The 22,840-nt window shown below is 38.9% G+C and overlaps 1 protein-coding gene and 1 long non-coding RNA gene across 2 annotated transcripts in view; both read left to right on the top strand.

Annotated features, from left to right (window-relative positions):
* The window catches only part of LOC124165432 (RISC-loading complex subunit tarbp2-like), a 55,471-nt gene that overhangs the window by 19,090 nt on the left and 13,541 nt on the right, over nt 1-22,840 (top strand). The window contains exons 5-6 of the mRNA XM_046542841.1: nt 9,280-9,407; nt 14,734-14,898. Of these exons, the coding sequence (XP_046398797.1) occupies nt 9,280-9,407; nt 14,734-14,898 (293 nt within the window). The remainder of the gene's footprint in view (nt 1-9,279; nt 9,408-14,733; nt 14,899-22,840) is intronic.
* LOC124165433 lies at nt 4,837-8,859 on the top strand. Its single transcript, XR_006866228.1, has 3 exons — nt 4,837-4,946; nt 7,082-7,362; nt 8,282-8,859. It is a non-coding gene; the product is annotated as an uncharacterized LOC124165433 (long non-coding RNA).

Below are 22,840 nucleotides of genomic sequence, written 5' to 3'. Positions count from 1 at the left end.
GGGGCACAAGCAATGCCGTGATTTTGTTCTGGAGGCGCAATGATACCACGTTATACAAAACGAACGCAATGATAACCGGACCGTATTAAAAATCTTGCATATTTTTTAAGTGTCTGGGGGGGCACGTGCCCCCCCTCCCATAGATCCTCCTATGATAACCGTATTCAAATTTTGTCTATTTTTTTAAGCATCTGGGGGGGCACGTCCCCTGCCCCTAAATCCGACTATGAATGCATGAACCAAATTTGAACAGGTTCTATTTTCTGTTCATGCATACGCACAAGTTGGGTGAATGCACGGTGCATTTTCGTGTTCATAATTTAGACATTAACTTGTACGGGTTAACGGGCTATGTAAACAGGCCTTTAGATGACACCATTTGCAGGGACATTTGATGATCTTGCACCTAAAAACTACTCTTTTAGAATTCGTTCCATTTATTCTTACCTGGAATTCTTCACATATATTCTCTTTTTTGATAAATGTCCGCACTGGTTTGCATATTTTACAATGGCATCACGATTTTTCACCACGGTATTGAATGTTGAGACTGGAAATCCGATCGGATTGCCAGTCTCAACATTCGAGTTGCTTCGCCAGCGTTTGAATCGATGCGGGTTCCGGTGTGGGAATCAACTATCTCTAAAATTTTCATTTTCTCGTCAATTAAAAATGTCCGTTTTTCACCTCGAATTTCTATTTTCAAGCCGGATCAATTCTATTTCCCATTCGAATTGAGGGTAACTCGGCAACACACGAGTATCTGAACTACCCCTCGGCGATCAAATGCATATAGTACAAACAGTCATGGGACTTCATAATTTTTGAAAGTTACAATAGTTTGCGATACACTGCTATTTGAATGGGATAATTCAAGTTTTAATAAGTTTTTTTTTAAGTATTTAATTAACCTATAATTGCTACGCAACTGTTGAATGAAGTCAGCGCAAATGATCCCAGTTGTCGGCCAAGTTTTATAGTTTATCACGTCTGGTTTCCTTTCAAACTCTCGTATCATATTATCGACTACATGATTATTGTCAACATTCCTTCAGGAGTTCTTGCATTATAATTAATACACAGCTTGATTGCTCAAAACACCTACTTTCATATCGTGAATCTTTTCGCCGCTGACAGAAAACGAGATGACGTAGTTCAACTTTCCGACGTTGGTGGCGTTCTGTCCCGCCACATTCAAATTCTTCCCGAAAATAGTTCTCATTACGTCTCTCTCTCTTGGATTTCTAAATAAAAATGCGCGAAAGGAAGCCAAAAGACAGTTTTTAAGGGCTGATAGGGGAGACTGGGGCACAGCCCAGTGAGAAATGGGTGGTGGAATCCACGTGGAACCCACGTGGAGATTTAACGTGGATACCACGTGTTTTTGGTCGTGGAATCAACGTGGAATCCACGTGGAAATTTGGTGGAAAAATTAAAACAGCAGTAGGTGCTGTCCTAAAACCATTAAAACCTCAACCACTCTATATCTAAACCTTCTATATGTGTGTCTACGATTTTTCATGTGCTCTCATGGCTGCCTTTCCACGAATTATATAAAAATAGAATGTGCGATACATTTTCACATAACTAGCGTGGTTTCAGGAAGATAAATGACGCAATGTCACCAGAGAGTTAAGTTCCACAAATTAGAAATTCTGTTTAACATTTTATGCTAATCACCACAAATCCACTTGAAATCAACGTGGATTCCACGTGGGTCCAACCACTCAATATCCACCACCACCAAATATCCACCACTCAACGTGGATTCCACGTGGGTTCCACGTGGATTCCACCACCCATTTCTCACTGGGAGTGGGACAGTTTTAGCATTTCATTTTTATTTCCCACAGAATTATTGGAAAATGGAAGATTTTGGTGCCATTGCTTAAAGAGTATATTCCTCAACTTATTAAAAAATTCGCAAGTAATGCAGCTAACTTAAAATAGTTGAAATACTCAAGTTTCTTCTTTGTTGAAAAGTGTCCCACTCTGCCCCAGGCTGGGGCAGAGTGGGACAGTGCACGGGGCAGAGTGGGACAGGCTTGCATTACTCAATAAAATACAAAGTTTAAATTAATTGAGGGTACAAATGAATTAATTAACATTAATAGGTGAAATATACATGCAAGCGAACATTTTAATCAAGAAATTTTTATTCAAGATACATGTGCTGATAAACAATATTAAGTCATGTAATTATAAACTTTAAAACACTGCATGCAATGTTTTTCATCAACATTTAATTACGCTAATGGCTGAAGTTCTGCCAACTGTCCTTGGTGGTAAATTTAGTCACTTTATTCTGAAACTGTAGCTATATCTTCCATTTCCAATCTTTTTTTAGTTCTTTAATGTGAAAATGTTAAATTTTCTTGACATTTTATCGCTCATTTTTCAACATTTTCTTATGACCAGGCTGTTTTTTCTCTCTTTCCTTTGATGATATTATTTTATTTATTATTGATGATATTTTCCAGTCTCTTTTTAACTGGTGTGTCCGTAGGTATCTCCTATCTTTTCTTTTGTCTAGCATGTTTAGATATTAGCCTGCTAGATTTTGGACGTTATTCCTCAGGGGGGAAAACTCTGCTCTCTAAAACGAAGTTTCAACCCGGGTTGTCCTGGGCTTTCGAGATTTTACTCGGTTTCTAAGTGAAATTCTAAAGGTCCAACAAACTGATCTTTGACAGTTTATAGGGCAAGGTCTTTGTCATTAAAAATACTTGGGTTAACAGGGCATATCCTGGTTGAACCGAATGTAAAAATAATATGTATTATTAGATGTAAATGCTTTTTTATGTGCTGTATTCAACCAAGTTGCAAATTGTTATTCTCTCTCCTGGGTGGTTTATAGGCCATTTGCGGTCATTTCAATATTTTTTCAATAGGCCAAACAAACAGTTATCTAATTGATTGCAGTGAGGTGACAAAGTAAAAAGTACCACCCATTCATTTTTACTAACTCAATAGTATCGGCAGAAATATATGATTCGTGGTTATGTAAAACTAGCAATGCAGGGTTTTCTTTAAAAAATTTTGCGTGATCGATGAAATATTTTAAAACAGTAAAAATAAATTGATAGCCATCCATTCAGAAGGACATGCGGCACCTACTGATCCTATGGGACACTTAAACAGTATTTTTTGGAGGAATTTCACTCTAGACAACACAAGAAATGGAGGAATTGTATTAACCTGAACCTTTATAATATAGCACAATGACATCGAGGAGTCTCTTTCAGAGGAGGTAACTTCACCTACTTGTTTTCACCTTTGAGGGCTATCACTTTTCCTGGAGTTGAACGGTAGTGGAACCACTTTCATCATGATTACACCTCCAGCGGAAAATACATGTTGACATAAAGAGCTGATAGATCGGAAAAAATGCACTCAAAACCGTCCTATAGAAGCCCACGTCTCTGGCCAGTGAGGTTGCTTCTGGTTTTCGAAGGCTAATCGAAGGATTCCGCTTCAAAAAAACGTAAAATAAACCAACATCAGCGATGTCTTTCTGATCGTAAGATCGTAAGCAGGAGACAGTCTGTGGTGCAGTCGTGCTGCAGTTTTAAGTCACAGTTTACTATGGTGGTACTTTATTTTATAAGCTATGAATCTCAAAAATTCAATTTATAAATAATTTGAATTAAATAGATAATACGTAATAAACAATCTTGCCTCAAAATTCTCTTCAAAAATAAAGTTTTATTGCCTGTTTTTCTTCCTTTCACGCAAATCACTGAATGTTCCCAGAGCAGGCTTGTAGAAAGGAGGAATGTGGCAGCAACTAATGTTTATGAGACTCTCTCTTCTCACTACCTCAAGCTCGCTTCTGGCCAAGACTGAACTGTTCCTTACAAAGAGCACATCTATATAACAGATGTGGGATTCAGGAAATGTAGACAAATTGTCGCATACGATCGGGGTTCACACTAATTACTTACTTCGGCATTACTTTTCTCATGTTCATTGCTGTTGCCATTCTTTAGTTGCCATTCTCCTCACATTCACTAACTGAAATGTACTGCTTCAAATCCTAAAGCATCAATATGGAGCCAAAACATTATAAAGTAAGCATGATATGAAATTTGAGTGCGTTTAGGTAACGGATATTGATAGTACGAAGCTCCTGGGCTGTAATTCGGCATCAAACTGTGCCCCAATTCGAGTTGTCCCACTGTGCCCCAATCCAAGTTGTCCCACTGTGCCCCAATTTCAGCTGTCCCACTGTGCCCCGCATGTCCTGAAGTCTTGTATTTGTCAGCAAAAATTTTAAACATGTTACTTTCGAAAAATATGTTTAGAAAAATATTACTAAGTCTCTAAATAATGTATTCACCAAGTCATTCCTTATGAAACTTGCTATAATTAAGAGAATTGCATAAATATTCATAACATGAAAGTTACGAAAATTATAGCAAAAAACATATTTTATAACATTTACGCGAAGCTACATAAGATTAGGAAATAAGATTTTTGTGCATTATTCCTCGTGATATGACTTCCTTAATTTTAATGCATTTGCCCTTTGACCGAGTAAATTGTTTAAATAAATCAATTGTCCCACTGTGCCCCGTGTCCCACTGTGCCCCAGTCTCCCCTATGCGCGATTAATTGTTTAAGTGCGCAAAAAATTTTTTTTTAGTCGGCACGTCGTGATGCACATGGCGGGAAAACGAAAAAAACACGGCGTAAATACAGGGTTCTATTTACATTGGAGAGATAGGAAATATGACGGGACCCAGAAAAAAACTTGCAATTTGCGGGAAAACGTAAATTCCGATAACGCAAATACGGGGTTTTACTGTAGTTGGAGGGAGGGTGTTGTACTTTTAACCTAGTTGCTAAGTTAAGGAATAAATAGCAACAACATGTTTTGTGGCAACCGCTAATGTACTGTTGTTCTCAGATGAAAAGGATGTTTTGAGTCTCATTTTTAAAAAGAGGTACGTGTTGAACTGTTTCGAGTCCATAGAAAACCTAAGTCACAACAAAACTGAGCATTTTGTGAAATGCATCATTGGAGATTGTTCATACACTTAGAGTGGCTGTCTTGAGACAGAATTTTGCACTTCCTTCTGATATCAGAAAGTTTTACATGGAGCAATTATATTTGAAAATTCAATATAAACATTGAAAGTCAGTAATCACTACTAAGATAGTGATCACCGGTACTCTTCAATGTTTGATGATGCAGCTTCTTAAAACAAATTAAATACCCGAGTGCAGCTGAGAACCATTTTAGAAACCCATTAATTTTGATATCATTGATAGGAGTGTGCCTATAGTTAGATAGCATTTGGGAGGATACTGAAAATGAGTTTGCCGTGTCATCAATGCAGTATTTATAGTATCAAATAGTATTTGGAGCCAATTTATAATTCTGACCGCAAGTTTTTATCAAGGCTTACCAAATCACGTGCTTTGAAAAAAAAATAATTGCACTTAATACTCAATCACCTCAATGGGATTCTTTAAGCACATATCTCTGTAAATCAAGCTCACATCCATGATCACTGTGTAAAATGCATACATATATAAATAACTTGATGCTGTAAATATAATCGTTTGATGTTGCGCGCTGTGCTCTTCCTGCTTTTTCCAAGAATTTTTCAAAATCATCTTTTAAGCCTCTGATCTCCTCCGCAATTTTATCCGCTGCATCTTCCTGAAGGTATAACGTAACGAATCAACCATAGCCGTGATATTATAGCGGTAGAATTACTAGTAGGCTAGTTGTATCAATTACCAACCTCGAGAACATCCTCATGATGCGCTATCAAAGAGAATTTGGCCGATTTCCAGCAATTTGCGATTGTAGTGGAGGGAATAAAGTACGACTTTGAACCATGTTTCTGTGATGAAAAATGACAGTTTTATTAACTTGGCCATTTTAGCAAAGTTAACAAAATCGTTATTTCTCATCGCAGAAACACGGTTCAGAGACGTACTTGAATGCCTGATTGGCAGGAGTGCGATGCAAACAATTATTTTTTGATGATGGCATTGATTGATAGATTTTCAAAATGTAGTCAGAGCGGTCACTTTTGGGGAGAAAGGCTCGGAGGGTAGCAGAGAGGGGCCAGCGAGGGTGAGCTCGTCGAGGAAAGGGTCCCGGATTAGGGACCCTTCGAAGTGCTTTGGCGAAAAGTAGGTAGTCAAGTAGTCTTCGAAGTACTTTAACAGTAGCAACGTACCAGATATGTTCACAGCAGTGCAAAGGGTTAATTAGGAGTGTACGAAATACCCCGTGCGACCTTCCTGACATGTTAAACTATGAAGTATTGTCGATGCGATGTTTACGAATAGGCACGTCAATAGGGGCATTATGTCAGTCGCGATATTTTACTTAACTCCTACTTCCCCTAAATTTCCACCATGAGGTTTTAGGCGAACCCTTTCTCTCCTAAGTTGCACTATCATTTACGATTTCACACTTTTGATGAACCACAGTTGGAAGCGCTGATTTTTTTAGCTTCATACGCCGGCGTAACTAGTTTTGTTGACAAATATTTTGCCATAGCTCGTATAAATGAATGCCTTTTGCTCCTGGGGACCAATCCGGGGTTCGTAAATTCAAAACATTTTGTATAATCGAAACTTCGTATAATCGAATAGCACCGTGTATTTAGCATAGGCTTTTCGCCGGGACCGCAATATCACTTCGTATAATCGAAAACTTCGTAAAATCCTGCTTCGTATAATCGAGAGTTTACTGTATGTATTATGTTATAACCACTCCCTAATACGTACAACTTGGAGCCAATTTATAATTCTGACCACACCTCTAAACATTCCCTAGTAAACTAATATTTTTGCAATACAACATTTAAGTGTTGGAAATTTCCACAATTTAGTGTATATGAGCAAAATTTTGGTTAAAACTACCACGCTTGCATCTCAATGAGTCAAATTATAGATTGTATATTGCATTCTTTGCTACCTGTGAAATTAAGAATGGGCGTAAACAAGTTACTTACATGCTCACTTCAACGCATCGGTATAGAATTCCAAATTTTCAATTATAGATGGACTAATTATATCAAAAACTAATAACTATAACTCTTTCCTATAACTTTAGGAGCACAATATAAACATCCTATGCTAACTCCAAAGACACCATCACAATTTTATGGGCAGTGCCCGTTCTTGCCTTTGCATCAACTGCATCAAGAATTTCTGATGTTAGCCAATGTGAGTTGATGCTTCCGGAACCTCAAAATATGCTCTATGCATGCCCACATGGATGCACATGATGTGTGATTTGGAACGCATCCCTAGAGTACAAGAAACAATGAAAAATTGTGATCAAATGCACAAAATGCCATGACAAGCTGTCAAGTCATCAACTGCAGTCTGCAGGTGTATTTTTTGCACATCTGATAGCTCTCCAGCATGCTTAAAATGCAGCAGTGTGTTGAGTTATTCAGTATGATTCTGTTACTGTATAAGTGCATGTAAGAGACGCACCCATATTTTGAGCGTCGGAGCTGAAGAAAAAAAAATTTGCGGCATTTTTTTATCCTATCGTTGTTGTGTTATCGTTTGTGTTGCAGACGTATGCCTGGACTTTCGACAGTTATCAAAATTTCCTCTTTCAGTACTAAAAATTTACGCGGCATTTTTTCAGCCTAATTTTCATGATACGTATGGCTCTCGGTGATATGTAGGTATTCACTTATAGTCTTAACCTTATGATGCTTACTAGGTATGGTCGGATCGGATACCTCGGATCCAAATTTCCACGAATAATGCCCTTCACCTTATACTTAGGATCCAAATTTGTTGAGGAAATTCAATATGAATCCGAAATTTTAAATCATTGCTTTCATGAATGCAATGTCCCATTAGAGGGATTAGAAAGAGTTCCTATCTTCTCTTTGCATACATCGTTGCTCTACGATGCTTGTCCTACTAACGAACAATTTTGTTTAAACACCTTCTTAGGAGTATTGCAGCGGTGGAAATTTTTAAGGCAAAACACGGCAGGCACATAGCTTGAATCTTCCCAAGAGATTGAGCGACAATTGGGGGAATCTCAGTGCCGTATTTCATGGAACCACACTCGGCCCTCCATCAGCCAATGCCTCTGATTTTTTCCTTTCCAAGATGCCACAGGCCATAAATCACTTGCCTCAAAGGTGTGCCTCTTACACAGGCTTATACAGTAGTATATCTTTAAAACAGACTTTTTGGGACTAAAAATTTCTTTTTGCATGGAAGTGTTTGCTGTATAGCTTACTAATTCTAAGGCAATAAAAACTCATTGTTTGCTGTACAGAAAATATTTTGGCTCATATGTCCTGGCCAATTATTGGGAGTGAGTTAAATCAAGCTACATTGCAACAAGCAGCAGCTAAAGTGAGGAATTTTTCCAAAATTCCCATGAAAAAAATTCAAATGTTTTTTCCTGGATATGTGCATTTTTAATGGCCTTCAACACCATTCAAATCACAGGAATGAAAAAGGAATTATAGGAGACTTTCTTTGTTACAAAGTTCGTGGGACCGATAACCATAGGTGCGTAATAATGGAGTTTGTAATTATGATTCTTTCAGGAATCATCTCAAAGAAACATACTGTGCCAAAATTCCTTGTCTCTTTAATATCCCGTACTTATAGTTGCACTGCGGAATAGCTTAAGAGCCAAGTGTTTAAAATTAGACGACTGAATTTCGCACAAAGTCTGTTCCGAGACCTTGTTCATAAATGGATTAACCTATGCAAGGCATTGAAAAGTTTGGTTAACCTGCATAATGCAACACTGCAATACAATTTTGCATAGACTCATGATGGTGACAAACTGATCTAGCTGCTCGTGCGACGTGGCTGGAGCCGAAAAAAATTTGCCATCAGTGGGGAAGGAAAAATGGGTGAAATGCTGAACAGTTCTTAAATTCACGATGGATTAATTGATACTTTGTTCAGACTGTACTAATAATGAAAACTTGGTAATAAGGTTGTTCGCATTAATGTATCATATCGTTCGTTTCATATTTCTTTAGCTACTCTTCGGCATTGTGCTCTGTGATGGCATAATTGGGAATGTCAGTGACCAAATCTTGCTATGTATTTTGTTCTAAACAGGTGAAAAATCTTGTGTGTGCCACCAATTAATTTTTATGCACAGAAATGCTTTTTGGGAAGAGGTGTGGTTCATGAGAGGGTGATTGGGGCCATGATGTATATTTGCTGTGCAGAGGTGTTTTGTGGAACGGATGTTTGTTATGATGATGATGTTTGAGTGTAAAAGTCATGGAATTATGATTTTGCTTCCAGGGAAGGCTCGCACAAAAAAGCAAGCCAAACAAATTTCTGCCAAGCTGATGATTGACAAGATAAGGGAACATCTGGCCATGGCCTCACCTTTGATCAGTGAGACGAGAACGGTGAAGCAAGCTGAGAAGGTTAGTGCATCCTTTTTACTGGTCTCCATACCTATTGTGCCACTCAATTAAATAGTTTAGATGACTCAAATTTATTAAATTTTTATCTGATACTCGGTTATCTAGTAAAGTATTCTAGCTATTCCATTTTATGTAGACTACAGAAGACTCTCGTTATTACGACATTCACGGGACTGAAAAAGCAGAGGTTCGTAATAACGAAGTTCGTATGAATGTTTCTTTTAGGAATCATCGAATAAAAAAAAACATACTTTGTCAAAATTTCTTGTCTCTTCAATCTCCTAAACTTATAATCTTCAGAGTCAAGTGTGTAATGTACGCGATTAAATTATGCACAAGTCCTCGATATACGAAGAAGATGCGTTCCGAGACCTTGCTCGTAAGTTGATAAACCTATACAAGGCATCGAGAGATCTTGCAGAATGCAACACTGCATCACAATCGTGCGTTAACTCACGATTGTGACCAACTGATCTAGCTTGCAATGTAGCCGGTGCCGAAAAAATTCGCTTTGTGCGGGAAGAAAGAACGGGCGAAGCGCTGAACAGTTCCTGACTTCAAACCAGATTAAATGATACTTTGTTCAGCCCAAAGTGCGAGTTCCTGTACATCATGTCGTGTCGCATCGGCGAACTCCATAGGCACCAAATTTTAAATTTTGGGCACTCTTGAATTTTATAAACGTCATATCTCTGAAAGTTCGTAAATCCAATGTGCGTAGGAAGAGGACTAACTGGACGTCCAATTTGCGAGCATTAATGAGTGGGTCACCATAATTCCACAGGAATGAAGCTTAGTATCTGATGTTGCGTGCATACTGAAGTACATATCTCCTACTGAATGAAGTACCATAATTGACGCTCTTGGGCACAATGCACAAGGAGAATTTAAATGTAGTGCAATGATGATAAAGTAGCGTAGTCTATTTCCACCTAAATGCCGTTGCCTACTACTAGTGGAACTTCGTAATAAAGTTCATTTTGTAATTGCCAGGACCGGATCAGATTCGTATTTTCAAAATAATGAAGATTTCTTATTAATTTTTATTTTACATTAGATTGGGTAGGCCTTTTCGTCGGGACCAACGACTTGCTTCGTAATAACGAGAACTTTGTAATAACGATGTTCATATTAACGAGAGTCTACTGTACAACATGGATCAATATGAGAATAGCGTGGCAAGTCCCATCCCAAGTTCGACTTCCCTCTCCGCTTCTCTACGAGGCCTACTTTATTTCATTCCAGCGATTAATCCTAATCTCTTTCTTCCCCTTTCTTGCTTGTCTAACACTGTCCCCTAATCTAACGCTGTTTTCAACATCCCCTCCCTGCTCAGTACTCCCTACATCCACCCCTTCCATCTCCTCCATATCTTAAGCTTTCTCTCCTCACCCCCATGTCCAGCACTTTGTGGTCAATCTTCGTCAGCATCATCGTCTCAGTTCTCCCCTGAACCCAAATCCCTCAGGTCTTTTCCTTTCCTCCTTCCCAAGTGTAGACCATGCTTTGGCTCTGAATTGTGCTGTGCTCCCTTCGCTAGACTTTTCTTTTTACTCATACGTAATGATGCTCTCTTTCCTGTTCATGAATGTTTCCTTCGCTATGGCACTTGCTAAAAATGAAAAAAAATGGAGAATGTATTCTATCCCTGTGGCGGGATGACTACCCGAGTAGGGGAACATTGAAATTAAGCATTGCCTTTGCAAACATACTTGGGAGCTTGAAATGGCATTCTTTAATTCTTTCACTCCAAATCATGTCTGTATGTGTGATTGAGTTGTGTGCAATAGCTATTCACGGTTATTCACTTCCATTCCCCACTTCGTATTGCGGGGGTGTATTGTTGCACTAGAAGTATATTTTGCTGTACAGTCAAATTAAAAGAAATACCGTATAAGTGCGTGTAAGAGGCGCACCTTTTTTCCCAGAAATTGCAGCCGAAAATGAGGGTGCGCCTCTTACACAAACTTCTTATCTTCCCCCCCTCCCCTTCACCGGTCGCAAGTCCAAGGGGAACTGAGTGGCCTTGGTTTTCAGTGTGAGTCAGTCATCTGAAACCCTAGGTCAAAAACAAGCGGCAGGCAGGGGAGTTACTCCCTTAGTGAAGTATTTTTAAAATGCTCCTGTTTGAATTTCTTGTAAGCATTGCGCCGTCACGTCGGTACCCCAGAGGTGAACATGGAAGATCGCGCAGGGTTTTTCGCTCCGGAGGGCTCGCAAAATTTACTGCCACGAGTGGGCATCCCACGGCATTTATACTGCACATAGTAATCGCTTATCAAACGTAGAGAAATGCATAGTGTTGAAGGACATACCATTACGCTGAGCACATGATTTTTCAAAAATCATCTGCAGACGCTAATATGAGGATTATTGCAACTGAAAATTATATTGGTATCAAAACCTGCGCTTTAAAAAATTCAAACGAGTGTGTTCATTGTTGGACTAAATTGTGGATGGAAGAAATCAGGAATGCTTATAAGTGAGGAGCGCGGAAGGAGAGGTCCAGGGGAAGGAGCGCGATCCCTCCGTCTTCGAAGCAAGCAACAAAATACGGAGGGGAAGGAGCGCGCGTGCTCCCTCCCCTCCGTATTTCAAGCTACGAGGCTATGAGCGAAGGAGCACGGGAAGAACACGTCCGATCTTGCATGTGACGTCGTTGTATTCAAAGCAAAGGGGCGAAGGCGCAGCAATGTGATATTCGCAGTTTGCGTTGCCTTAAGTTTCCAGTCCATCTCGTCTTGTTTGAATGCGCTTATGCTACGCTTGTTTCTTCCGAAATTGTCCTGTTGGGACTATTTTGAATATTAGTAGCCTTGTTGTAACTATAAATCTTTGTGTCAAACAATTAGAGCTTAAAAAACTTAAATTCTGTCAGATATGCATCGCGTTAGATCTCTTTCTTTTTTTCAACCTCGTGAGTGTCATTCAATTATTGAAAGCTATCGAGATATCTTCGGGCTCAGTAGATGACTCACCTAGCATTTGGCTTCCATAAACTGGGAGATCGATCAAGGTCAGTTAGTGAGATGGGGTAGGGATGAAACACGTTTCCATTGTTCCCCTGTAACTTGATGTTTACCTATTTTCCTGTGGGGTCTCGGAAAGGAAGAAAAACGGCAGAGGCATTGGCTGATGGAGGGCCGAGTGTGGTTCCGTTAAATTTACGACGTGGTTATTATCCTATGGCGCTGAGATTGCCCCGATTGTTGTCCAAGCTCTTGGGAAGGTTCATGCTATGTGCCTGTCGTGTATTGCCTTAAAATTTTCACGGCTGCAATTCTATTGCAGTAATCCTGCGAGAGCATTTAAACAAAATTGTTCGTGAATAGGACAAGCATCTTAGAGCAACGGCGTATGCTAAGAGAGGATCGAAACTCTTTCTACTCTCTCTTATGCCACTATTACCGCCGCAGTTATCAAAATTTCCTCTTTCAATTAATATTGAAAGAGGAAAATTCGATAACTGTCGAAATTCCAGGCGTACTGGAATTTCGACAGTTATCGAATATACGTCTGCAACACCGCGGGATAGTATTAAAAAATGTTGCAAAATTTTTTTTCTTCATAGCTTTGATGCTCAAAATAGGGGTGCGCCTCTTACACACGCTTATACGGTATAACTGTGGCAATCCATGTTAGCTCAACCTCTCATCTGGGCTCACTCAGATTCCTTCCTAGTATGGCTCGTTTGGTACCTTTATAAGCAAGTAAAAATGCACCAATTGCCTGAATTTTAGCATTAGTAGTAAGATAGTTTAAGGAATATCTACAGATAAACGGCTATTGCTCAGTCTCACCTTGTGTATCGATGTATAAAAAACTGCAAACACTGACTGACTCATTGTCAAAAAAGATGATCACATCGGCAATATCTTGGGAGGTTTCATATGTTCAGAGGATCGTATTATGAAGCTGACGAGTAGGAAAGAATGAAAAATATTTTGAAGGAGTGACCTTTTTGTACCTGAAAAAATTTCAGTGTGCATAACGCGTTTCACATTTTGTTTCACATTTTGTTATGCGATTATATCCTTCATTATAAATTTTCTATGATTTTTTGCGCTGATAAGCCTGTCTTGTATAGCTGCTATTGCACCATCAGTTTCAATCAGGTATTTGACTGTAAGGTGTCCATACATTTTTGATGAAGGAAGATGTAGAAAACATTCCATACAGCTGTTTCCTCCATCATCCACTCTCCTCCTCTCCTGCTATTTTTACACTCGCTGTTTACCATGCAGTGGTGAGCATTTGTCATTATATTTCTTTATGGACTTATGGAGAGTGCTTGTTTCATATTATAGAAGAAGTACAATACACTCCCGATTATCCGGACTAATGATGGGGAGATACGACACGAATCATCGAAAAACGCGGATTATCCAAACTTTCTCTCAAATGTCTTGCAATGTTCATAATTTACGTAAAACAAACAATATATTATTATTTATGCAGTTATTCTGTTATTTAAGAGTGCTTCCCGGACTCATTGAAAGCTTTCTTCGCCAGTTCGCGGTCTTTTTATCGGCGACAATATGCTTTTACTCGTATAATTAATGCTCCATGTAAGGCCTGGTTTCGAAAACCACACATCCGTGGCTGTGTGATAACGGATACTGAAAAGTGGTTTGCACAAATGCTTCAAAACCATTGCGTGACGTCGGAAACTACACTGTCAGGCTCCATGCCACGTAGTCGCGTCTCGCACAAGTTGCCCGCGTTGCAACTGCTGCGGGACATGTGTCCGTGATCATGGAGCGCGGTCATACTCTGTGAGGCTTGGAAAACAGGAACACGGTGCTCCCGTGAATGCAGCTTGGGTCTGATTGCTTCCGTTTTACGAAGGGAAATAATGACTGCAGTGTATCCTAGTACATATTATAATGGAGTGATTCTGGTGATTTTATGTTCAGTTTTATTTTTTTATAAAGATCGCAGAAGAATTGAGCGAGAGTGAAAACATGTACGGATAATCCGGAACCCGGATAAACCGTAGCCGGATAATCGGGAGTCTGCTGACGTAATTTCTAAGTTTTTCAATGTGTTTATTGTGAAGATTAATGTTAATTCTCTCCTGCCTCTTCCTCGTTTTATGTACGTTTCTTATGTACGTTATGTACCTTGCAATTGGAGAGTTTGGGTGACGTGCTTTCATATCTGTCCACATTTTTCTTGCTATTCTATTCAAGTCATGTTATTCTGTTATGCTATTTATTCAGTTGTGCTGTTGGAATGAGTGTGAACCTGATGTTTTATTCCTCAGTGACTTTCTGGACGATGGTCTTTTCCTTGGTTATCATTACTTTTATTTTTATTATGGCAGGTGAAATTTGAGGAGAAAAATTATCAGGCTGCCATTGATGGCTACTGCTCCATCAAGGATAAAGATGGTGGGAGTTCAGCTGGCAAGAATGTGAGCCAAACGCTCAGCACGTCTCACCTGATGCTGCAAGAACTCTACGGTCCTCAGCTGTCAATTTTGAGAGGTGTAAGTGTGTGTGTACATAGTTGGCTCGATGGGGTATATTTTGCGGTCGAGCGTTGCTCTGCAGGTCAGGGCAGTTGGGTTAATGGTTTGGTTTTGGATAGTGATAAATAAAAACTCTTGATGAGGACTGTACATGCTTTGAAGTGATGCATTAGAACCTGAAAAACACCTCCCAATAAATCATTCCATCTCCGTAAGCTATACTTGATGAGGACTGTGCATTAAGGTAGGCCGAAAAAAGGTTTTTTTTCCTGATCAAATTTGCCCTATGCGGGAAAGTTGCGAAAAGATATAAGGATCTCGCAAACAAATTTTTTTTCAAATCGGATAATATTAACCACTGCCACCCGAGCTCTAAAGTTTAACCCTTTCGTGCCGAATCCCGCACCTGTGCGGCGAGGATTTTTTTTCCTCAACTACGAATGCCACACCAGTGCGTCCTGAATGTTCTTACCCTAACCAACGAATGCCGCGCCTGTGCGGCACAGGTCGAAAAAAGTGACCGTGGCGGACACAATAGACCCACGGACGCGGTCGCCCCTTGTGATCCGCCTTAGCGCGAGCCCAGTCCCTTCTTCGGCCGCTCAGGTCGACCCTTTCCTATCCTCTCCACGTGGTCAACTACTGTTATTTGCAGTGTGTTTTCCAAAAAAATATTTGTTGCGTACTTTTGAAATTCAATGCTAGAAATGAATTCATCTTTTTTTGCTGACCACATGGAAATTTCAAACAAAATTCTAACGTTAATCTCAACGGAGTTATAGAACTACAAGTAATTACATTAAATCCATCTAAATCAACGTTAGAACTTCGTTTAAAATTTCTGCACGCTCAGAAACAAAACACAAAATTCATTTTGAATGTAAAAAAATCGGTGCGAGCAACAAATATTTTCATATATTTTGCATTAACATTTTAGCCAGTTGACCGCGAACTCGTGCTAGGAAGGGGCTTTTAATCCTTCTAGGGTCTGGGACAGAGGCAGAGGAAAGGGATCGGTGCCCTCTGAGTTGGGTCCAAAAAAGGTTAGGGAGGTACCCACTGCCTTTAGTCGACGCGGAAAGGCTTCGTACAGAGGAGTAAAGAAAACTTTCAAGAGACTCGTATTGAGGAAGAATTTCCTTCAACGAAGGTCCGGCGCGAAAGGGTTAAAATTTTGTGAAAAATCAGGCTGATTTCAGAATAAAACGGCTATGAAGACGAATTTAATGAAAATATGGGATAATGGATAATATCAAAGAGTGGATACATGTTTATAGTTTATAAAAATGAAATTTGAAGTTTATTTGACAAAATATACGGTTCAAACAATGTCTATGAGTTAACAACAAAATTGTAGTATAGACCACCCGCACAACAAAACTCATTTTTGCATACGTTTCTAAAATTCCATTTTGGGGGCTAAATCGCAGTTAAAATGATATTTATTTCGATTGAATTTAAGTTTTTAGCAAGTCTTCATATGGTAGTTAATAATCCCACAAAAAGTAAAAATAAGGTGAATTATTTTAAATTATCATCAATCATAATGACGAATTACGTACCTGTGGAGCTATTTAAAACAAGAAATTCAACCTTTCAACAAAGGAAAAAAAACCTTTTTTCGGCCCACCCTACTGTGTATGCGTGAATTTTTGCAAACCACGAGAACAAGATGGAGTGAAGTTTACTTGGTCTTGCGAACTTTACTTGCTTTTTCCGAAATACATGTTTTGGCTCTTTTTCATGCTAAATGTCGACCTATCCCAGAGAAAAATCCTATTAGCATGAATTTTTTGAGATGGTTTTGTAGGAAATACAATTACATGCAATTAAAAAGGTAACGTGCTCCGGGGTAACTGGGGCATGGGTCGATAAATTGCATATTTATGGGAATGTTAAGTTTATCTGGTTGGCAATCGTACTTCTCCTTCTTTTGTTCTTTGAGCAACATCTTACCTCATTTCGAGCCATTTAGTGAATTTGGGTTACTGTGGAATTTTAATGTGGAGATTTTTCAAAGCAACGACCTGTCTCAGTGAGAATAGCTGGTTTTCATTGTTATGCAGTAATATAATATAGCTGTCGGGGTTATGGCAATCATTGAAAAAGTCGTCATAATTACAATTAATATCGGTAGTTCTCATAGGATCGCCTTCCTGAACTCTTTTCACATTTAAAATCAAGAAAATGAGCGCTACATTGAAAAACTATACCATGTGAATAAAAATCGCAATTTTTCATAGATTTCCCGAAGACGATTCCATGATTACGGCGTCTATCTCCCGTGATTTATCCTATATACAGTAAAACCCCTCTTTTACACTTTTGAGGGGGACAAGGGAAAAAAGTGTAAATCGCGGGAAAGTGTAAAATCGAGGTTAGGCACAATTTAATGAAAAATAACCCCTTATATATAGTTAAATGTTCTATTTTTCATATGAATCATGTTCTAAATGAATAGTAAGTACAAAACCTTAAATTATGATAACAAAAAATTCTTTATTAGTACTGAATTCTCAGTGAGGTAGATCATACAAAACATCAGTCTTCTGAAAGAGATCCTTTAACACAGGACGATAAATAAGTAAATACTGATAAATACGGATAAACATTTTCCATTAGCTCCATAAACATAAAAGAATCTTCTAAAGTAAAAATATTTTAACCTTTGGACAAACTAAACAAAAATATTTGACTTAAAATCCATTTAACATTTAATTAAAAACAATATGTATCAACTTAAACTCTCCTAAGTCTTCTCAAAATTTAAAGCAATTAAATATATATCACAGAATTTATTAAACATTCTGGGGTGAATTAAGTGATGAAAAAAGAAGCACCATTACAATATGTTCTTTTAACTAGCCTTCTTCTGGAAATATTCCATTATCTTTGTTTGCTTAGTCATTTTATTAGTGCAAATTATTTCTACTCTTTTTTTCTATTACGTCCAACAGCTCTAATTCTTTCTCATTTCCTGCAACAGTTGATAAATGTTGCCTCAGTGCACTGACAGCAGACATAGCATTGATTGTGCTTTCTTTTGGCATTTCTGTATCATCATCATCCTCCTCACTTGCTGTCTCATCACTGTCATGCACGTCAATAGCTTCATCAATAGTAAGTGACTTACATGTTGATAACATCTCATCCACTCCCACAAAGTCTGAAAAACTTATTTCATCTCCAAATAATGACAACTGATCATCGGCTCCCAATGCTATATTACCACCTCTCCCTTCTTCTAATGATTCTTCATAGTCCTGTTCAAAGTTGCAGTCTTCTGAAAAACTAAATCCTGCTTTTTTAAAACAATTTGCAATTGTGCCCTCATCAACTTCTTTCCATGCTCGTGCTACGTAGTGTAGTGCATCTAAAACAGATACTTTGAAGTTCTTAGGGTCCCTCCCACTATCTATAAGATTAATTGCTTTTCTCACTAGAATCCTGCGGTAGTTGGATTTGAATACATGGATTATCCCTAAATCTAATGGCTGTAATTGGCTGGTACAATTTGGTGGGAAGAACACCAGTTTTATATTCCTCAAATTCATATTTTTTGGGTGGGCTGGGCATTGGTCTAAAAATACTACAATTTTTCGGTTTTGTCCACCCATCTTGGCATCTAGAGCCTGCATTTGTTCCTGAAATAAATGTGACGTCATCCAAGCTTTGGTATTAGTGGCATAAGTTGTGGGATATGTCTTGATATTTTTAAAACATCTGGGATTTTTGGATTTTCCAATGACAAATGGCCTCAACTTTTCACTACCATTAGCATTAGCGCCAAACAATACTGTTAAACGAGCTTTGCTATGCTTTCCACCATGGCAAGATTCACCTCTAAACTCTAAAGTCTTATGGGGAAGTGTATTGAAAAAAAGGCCTGTCTCATCTAAATTGAAAATGTCTTTTGGAGCATACCCTTCTGTATGCTCACTTAAACAATGTTCCTTCCACTGTGCCACTGTTTGGGGATCAACACTATTGGACTCACCACAAATTGTTTTGTATACAACATTATGCCTAGTCTTAAACCTGCTTAACCATCCGTTTGAAGCCTTGAAGTCTTCAATTCCCAGCCTCATTGCCACATGTTGCGCTTTTTCCTTCAGAATAACTCCGCTGATGGGTATGTTAGAGGACCTGGTGCACTGAAACCATTCTTTTAAAATTTCTTCTAGTCTATCATATTTCGAGTACTTCACATATTTTCGCCTCTTTGCACTGGGTCCGCATTCCACTGCACTGGTTTCTATGTTTTTGCGAGTTTTAACAACAGTGTTTAATGTGGACACTGGAATCCCAAGTTCTTTGGCAAGGGAAACGCGTGAACCTACATGCGAGTCAACTCCTCCCAAAATTCTTATTTTATCTTCTATTGAAAAAGTTTTCCTCTCTCGTTTCTGGGCCATTCCGTATTTGATTCGCGTTTATAGATGCTGTCACAAAAAGAAGCAGGGAAAAAGAGATTACGATTAAAACAACTTTTAAATTAATCGTCAATATTATCGTCAAAAAGCGTCAAACCAATCTTAGGATTGTTGACTAATGATGATGAAAATTAATCGAAGAACTTGGTAATAATGTACGCGAAGGAGAACACCCAGTGCGTGGATCATCACGAGAACGACCACGAATATAAACATAGCGTCTATATTCGTAACTACGATGCTTACAAGTGAAGTGGAAAACCTACAATACTTACCACCAACAAATGGAATGAAATTAAAACTTCGCAAACAACCTGTCTTAGGAAATCCCGCGAGTGGTCAGAAACAAATGATGAAGGAATTATTCTAGAAGTTCAAAGAGGCCGTATTAATGATAATGGCGCTAGTGACAGGTATGCCAAAAAAGGCGAGGAGGTTGTAAATACAACTTCTTTTCCTATATTTACAACCTTCTTGCAAAAAGTTTATCCCTACCTCCAATCGCTAACTCTCTTTCTTCTTGATTACGGTGCGCTATCCGCCATGTTCCCTTTGGCGTAAATAGCGGGTCATTTGAAATTTCGTTAGCGTAAATGCGGGGAAGACTTAACATTGTAGAGATACTTAAATCATCGGGACTTGACGAAAATGTCGTAAATTGCGGGAAAACGTATATTGCGGGGGCGTAAAAGCGAGGTTCTACTGTATATTAACAGAACGAGGACGAGTGAAGCTCAGACAAGCGAAGACAAGTCATTTCCTTTCTCACAGCATACTCGTAGAATATAACAACAACCCGGAGTAAGTCAACTGGTTTTTTAAGCATCATAAAAATTGGGAAAACTTATATTGACTTTAAAATTACGGCAACAGCCGTAGACATTCGCTTCTGGAATGATACCATATCGATAGTAAAATCGATCGATATATCGATTGATGACACGCAAGATTATTAGATTGCGACGTAATTACAAGAAAATTTTATATTAAACAGTTGAAATTTACTTTCAAAATTTGTCTAATGTCGTCTGCTTTCTTTCCGAAATCAAGTGTTTTTAAGCTGAGCTTCGCGTGGAGATCCAGAGGATCGTCTGCTCCCGCAACAGTAGTCAAGTAAATACGCACGACGTCGAGTGTATGGAGCAGTACTGCTTTAGATAATGTGGGAATCGTCTAAGACCGTTAAGACTCATTTCTTCATCATGATAACTCGTGCAATAGCAACAATAGGGTGGTTTCCTATTATTTTTTTATTGCCTAAATCGAAAGATTATTACTCCTGGAGTACGTATATCACGCTTTTAGATTTTTAAATGACGATATCTATTTTTCGCGATCAAATGAAAAGTGAAAAATTTCAAGCGCGCGAAAACGCGACGCGTAAGTAGGAATGAAGGGGAAAAGTCCGTACGACGCATTTCTGGTTCCCCCTCCCGCCTGGTAGGTGACCTTGATCGAGGCTCTGAGCACTGATAGGACGCAGGATGCTAACGGGTAGCTGAGTACCTTCCTGTCTGGTAGCGCATGGCTTAAAAAAGGTTTATTAATACCTTATCAAGCGAAGAAAACTTTCCGACCTTAGCCAGTTTTAATAGGTGATTATTAAGACATGTTTCCCTGAGCTCTGTGACTCATGCATGCATTGGTAGCCTCTGACGATGCATAACTCCTATCCTCTCGTGTAGAAACTAGGTCCCTGTGACGTCACGTGGAGTGGAATCGCATGGGCGCCAATCTGGCCTTTTTCAAATGAGAATAAAATTTGACCCTTGCCATTCGTCTAAACCGGTATTTCAAAAACCAAATAATTTGTGTATTATGAATACACTAATGGTGGGTAACGAATCGCCATCAATGCCTTTTGTTTTCTTTGATGAAGGAAACTACCCTATTGCCCACTCACGAACTTTGTGCGCAGAAGTGGGCACTCCCAAGCGCTCAAAAGGCAACAGAAGGCGAGGAGCTTGGGGTGGGGAAAGTTGGGGCTTCGTATTGGCTGTAGTTTTTCATAGTCAGGCATTCCCGAAAAATGGCCGCATTTTATTATTCAGCACATCACAAGAATTCAGAAATGCATTTGGATAAATTACGGTCGAAGAAAGAGATGTGGAACGAATGGAAGAATGTTAATGGCTAATAATAATAAATTAAATCATGAATTTAGACTTTTGCGACCCTTAAGAAGATACTAGAGAAGGAATTGCGGGTTGCGTCACGGCAAGCAATTGAGCGTACTAACCAGGAAAGCGCAATTTTTTCAAACATACTAACCAAATGCTTTTACCTGTATTTTGTTCGGATGGTACCGGGACCGAGGGAAATCCCTGTACTAAGGAGGAAAACGTACTAAGGAGGAACGTACTAACCAAGTTCCACTGTATTTGGTTTTAGAAATCCCAGTTTAGACCACTGTTAATGGTCACTTTTAACCTCATTTGAAAAAGGCCAGATTGGCAGCCATGCGATGCCACTCCACATGACATCACTAGATGCTATACGAGTAGGTAGGAGTTTTACGTCATCTGAGATTACCAATGCATGCATGAGGCACAGAGCTCAGGGAAACATCTTAATAATAACCTATTAAAACTGCGTAAGGTCGGAAAGTTTCCTTCGTTTGATAGGGAATTTATAATCCTTATTTAAACCAAGCGCTACTTGCTAGCAGGGTACTCTACGCTACCGCCATGCTTGGCAGCAAGCAGCCTGCATCGTAGCAGCGGTCATAGCCTCGTACCCAGGTGGCCTCACTCAGCAACAGCTAGATGTTGCACAGGCTTTTCCCATCAGCCATAATTAACCATCGCATTTTCGTGCGCTTGAAATTTTTCACTTTTCATTTAATCTCAAAAAATAGATATCGTCATTTAAACATCTAAAAGTGTGAAATATGTACACCCATGCCTCGTATAACGCAAGGGATGCGTTCCTTGGGGTCTTTGCGCTATACAAATTTGCGTTATATGAGAGCGTTTTAACATAGGGAAGATAGGATGCGTTCCTGGTAGCAGTGGTGTTGGGTATTGAATTTCCTCTAAACCAGATATATTCATGTTAATAGCCTTAAAAAACGTTATTCATATAAACTGTTTAAAGTTTAAAATGTCTTTAAAGTAGAGATGGGTCGAATAGCAGATTTCTCGAATTCGAATATCGAATTCGAATATTAAATCATTGCTCGAATATTCGAATACCTCGAATTTCGAATACCTCGAATACTAAATGAAGAATGCTGGAATGTTTGACTCGGTTGCCTATGCAGCAGGTAACACAAGATTTTGGGGAGTAATTTTGATTTCCTTTAAATGATTCGAACAGGAATTTAGCTGATTAATGAATATTTTAATTTTATGGAAACAATTGGGCATATCATTAATTCAACTAACATCGTTTTACCCCCACTTCTGCTGCCAAGTGCTAGCTGACAATCTGAGGCATTTTGCAAAATACAAGCTCTATTCCACCGGATTTTCTTCAATTATTTTCAGTCCATCTTTGGGAGTTCTCACGAGATAAGAAGATGAATT

This window comes from Ischnura elegans, chromosome 9 (genome assembly GCF_921293095.1).
Source record: "Ischnura elegans chromosome 9, ioIscEleg1.1, whole genome shotgun sequence".
In the NCBI taxonomy this organism is placed as follows: Eukaryota; Metazoa; Arthropoda; class Insecta; order Odonata; family Coenagrionidae; genus Ischnura; species Ischnura elegans.
Note: the sequence above shows the minus strand (reverse complement) of the source record. Positions and strands in the feature narration are given on the sequence as shown.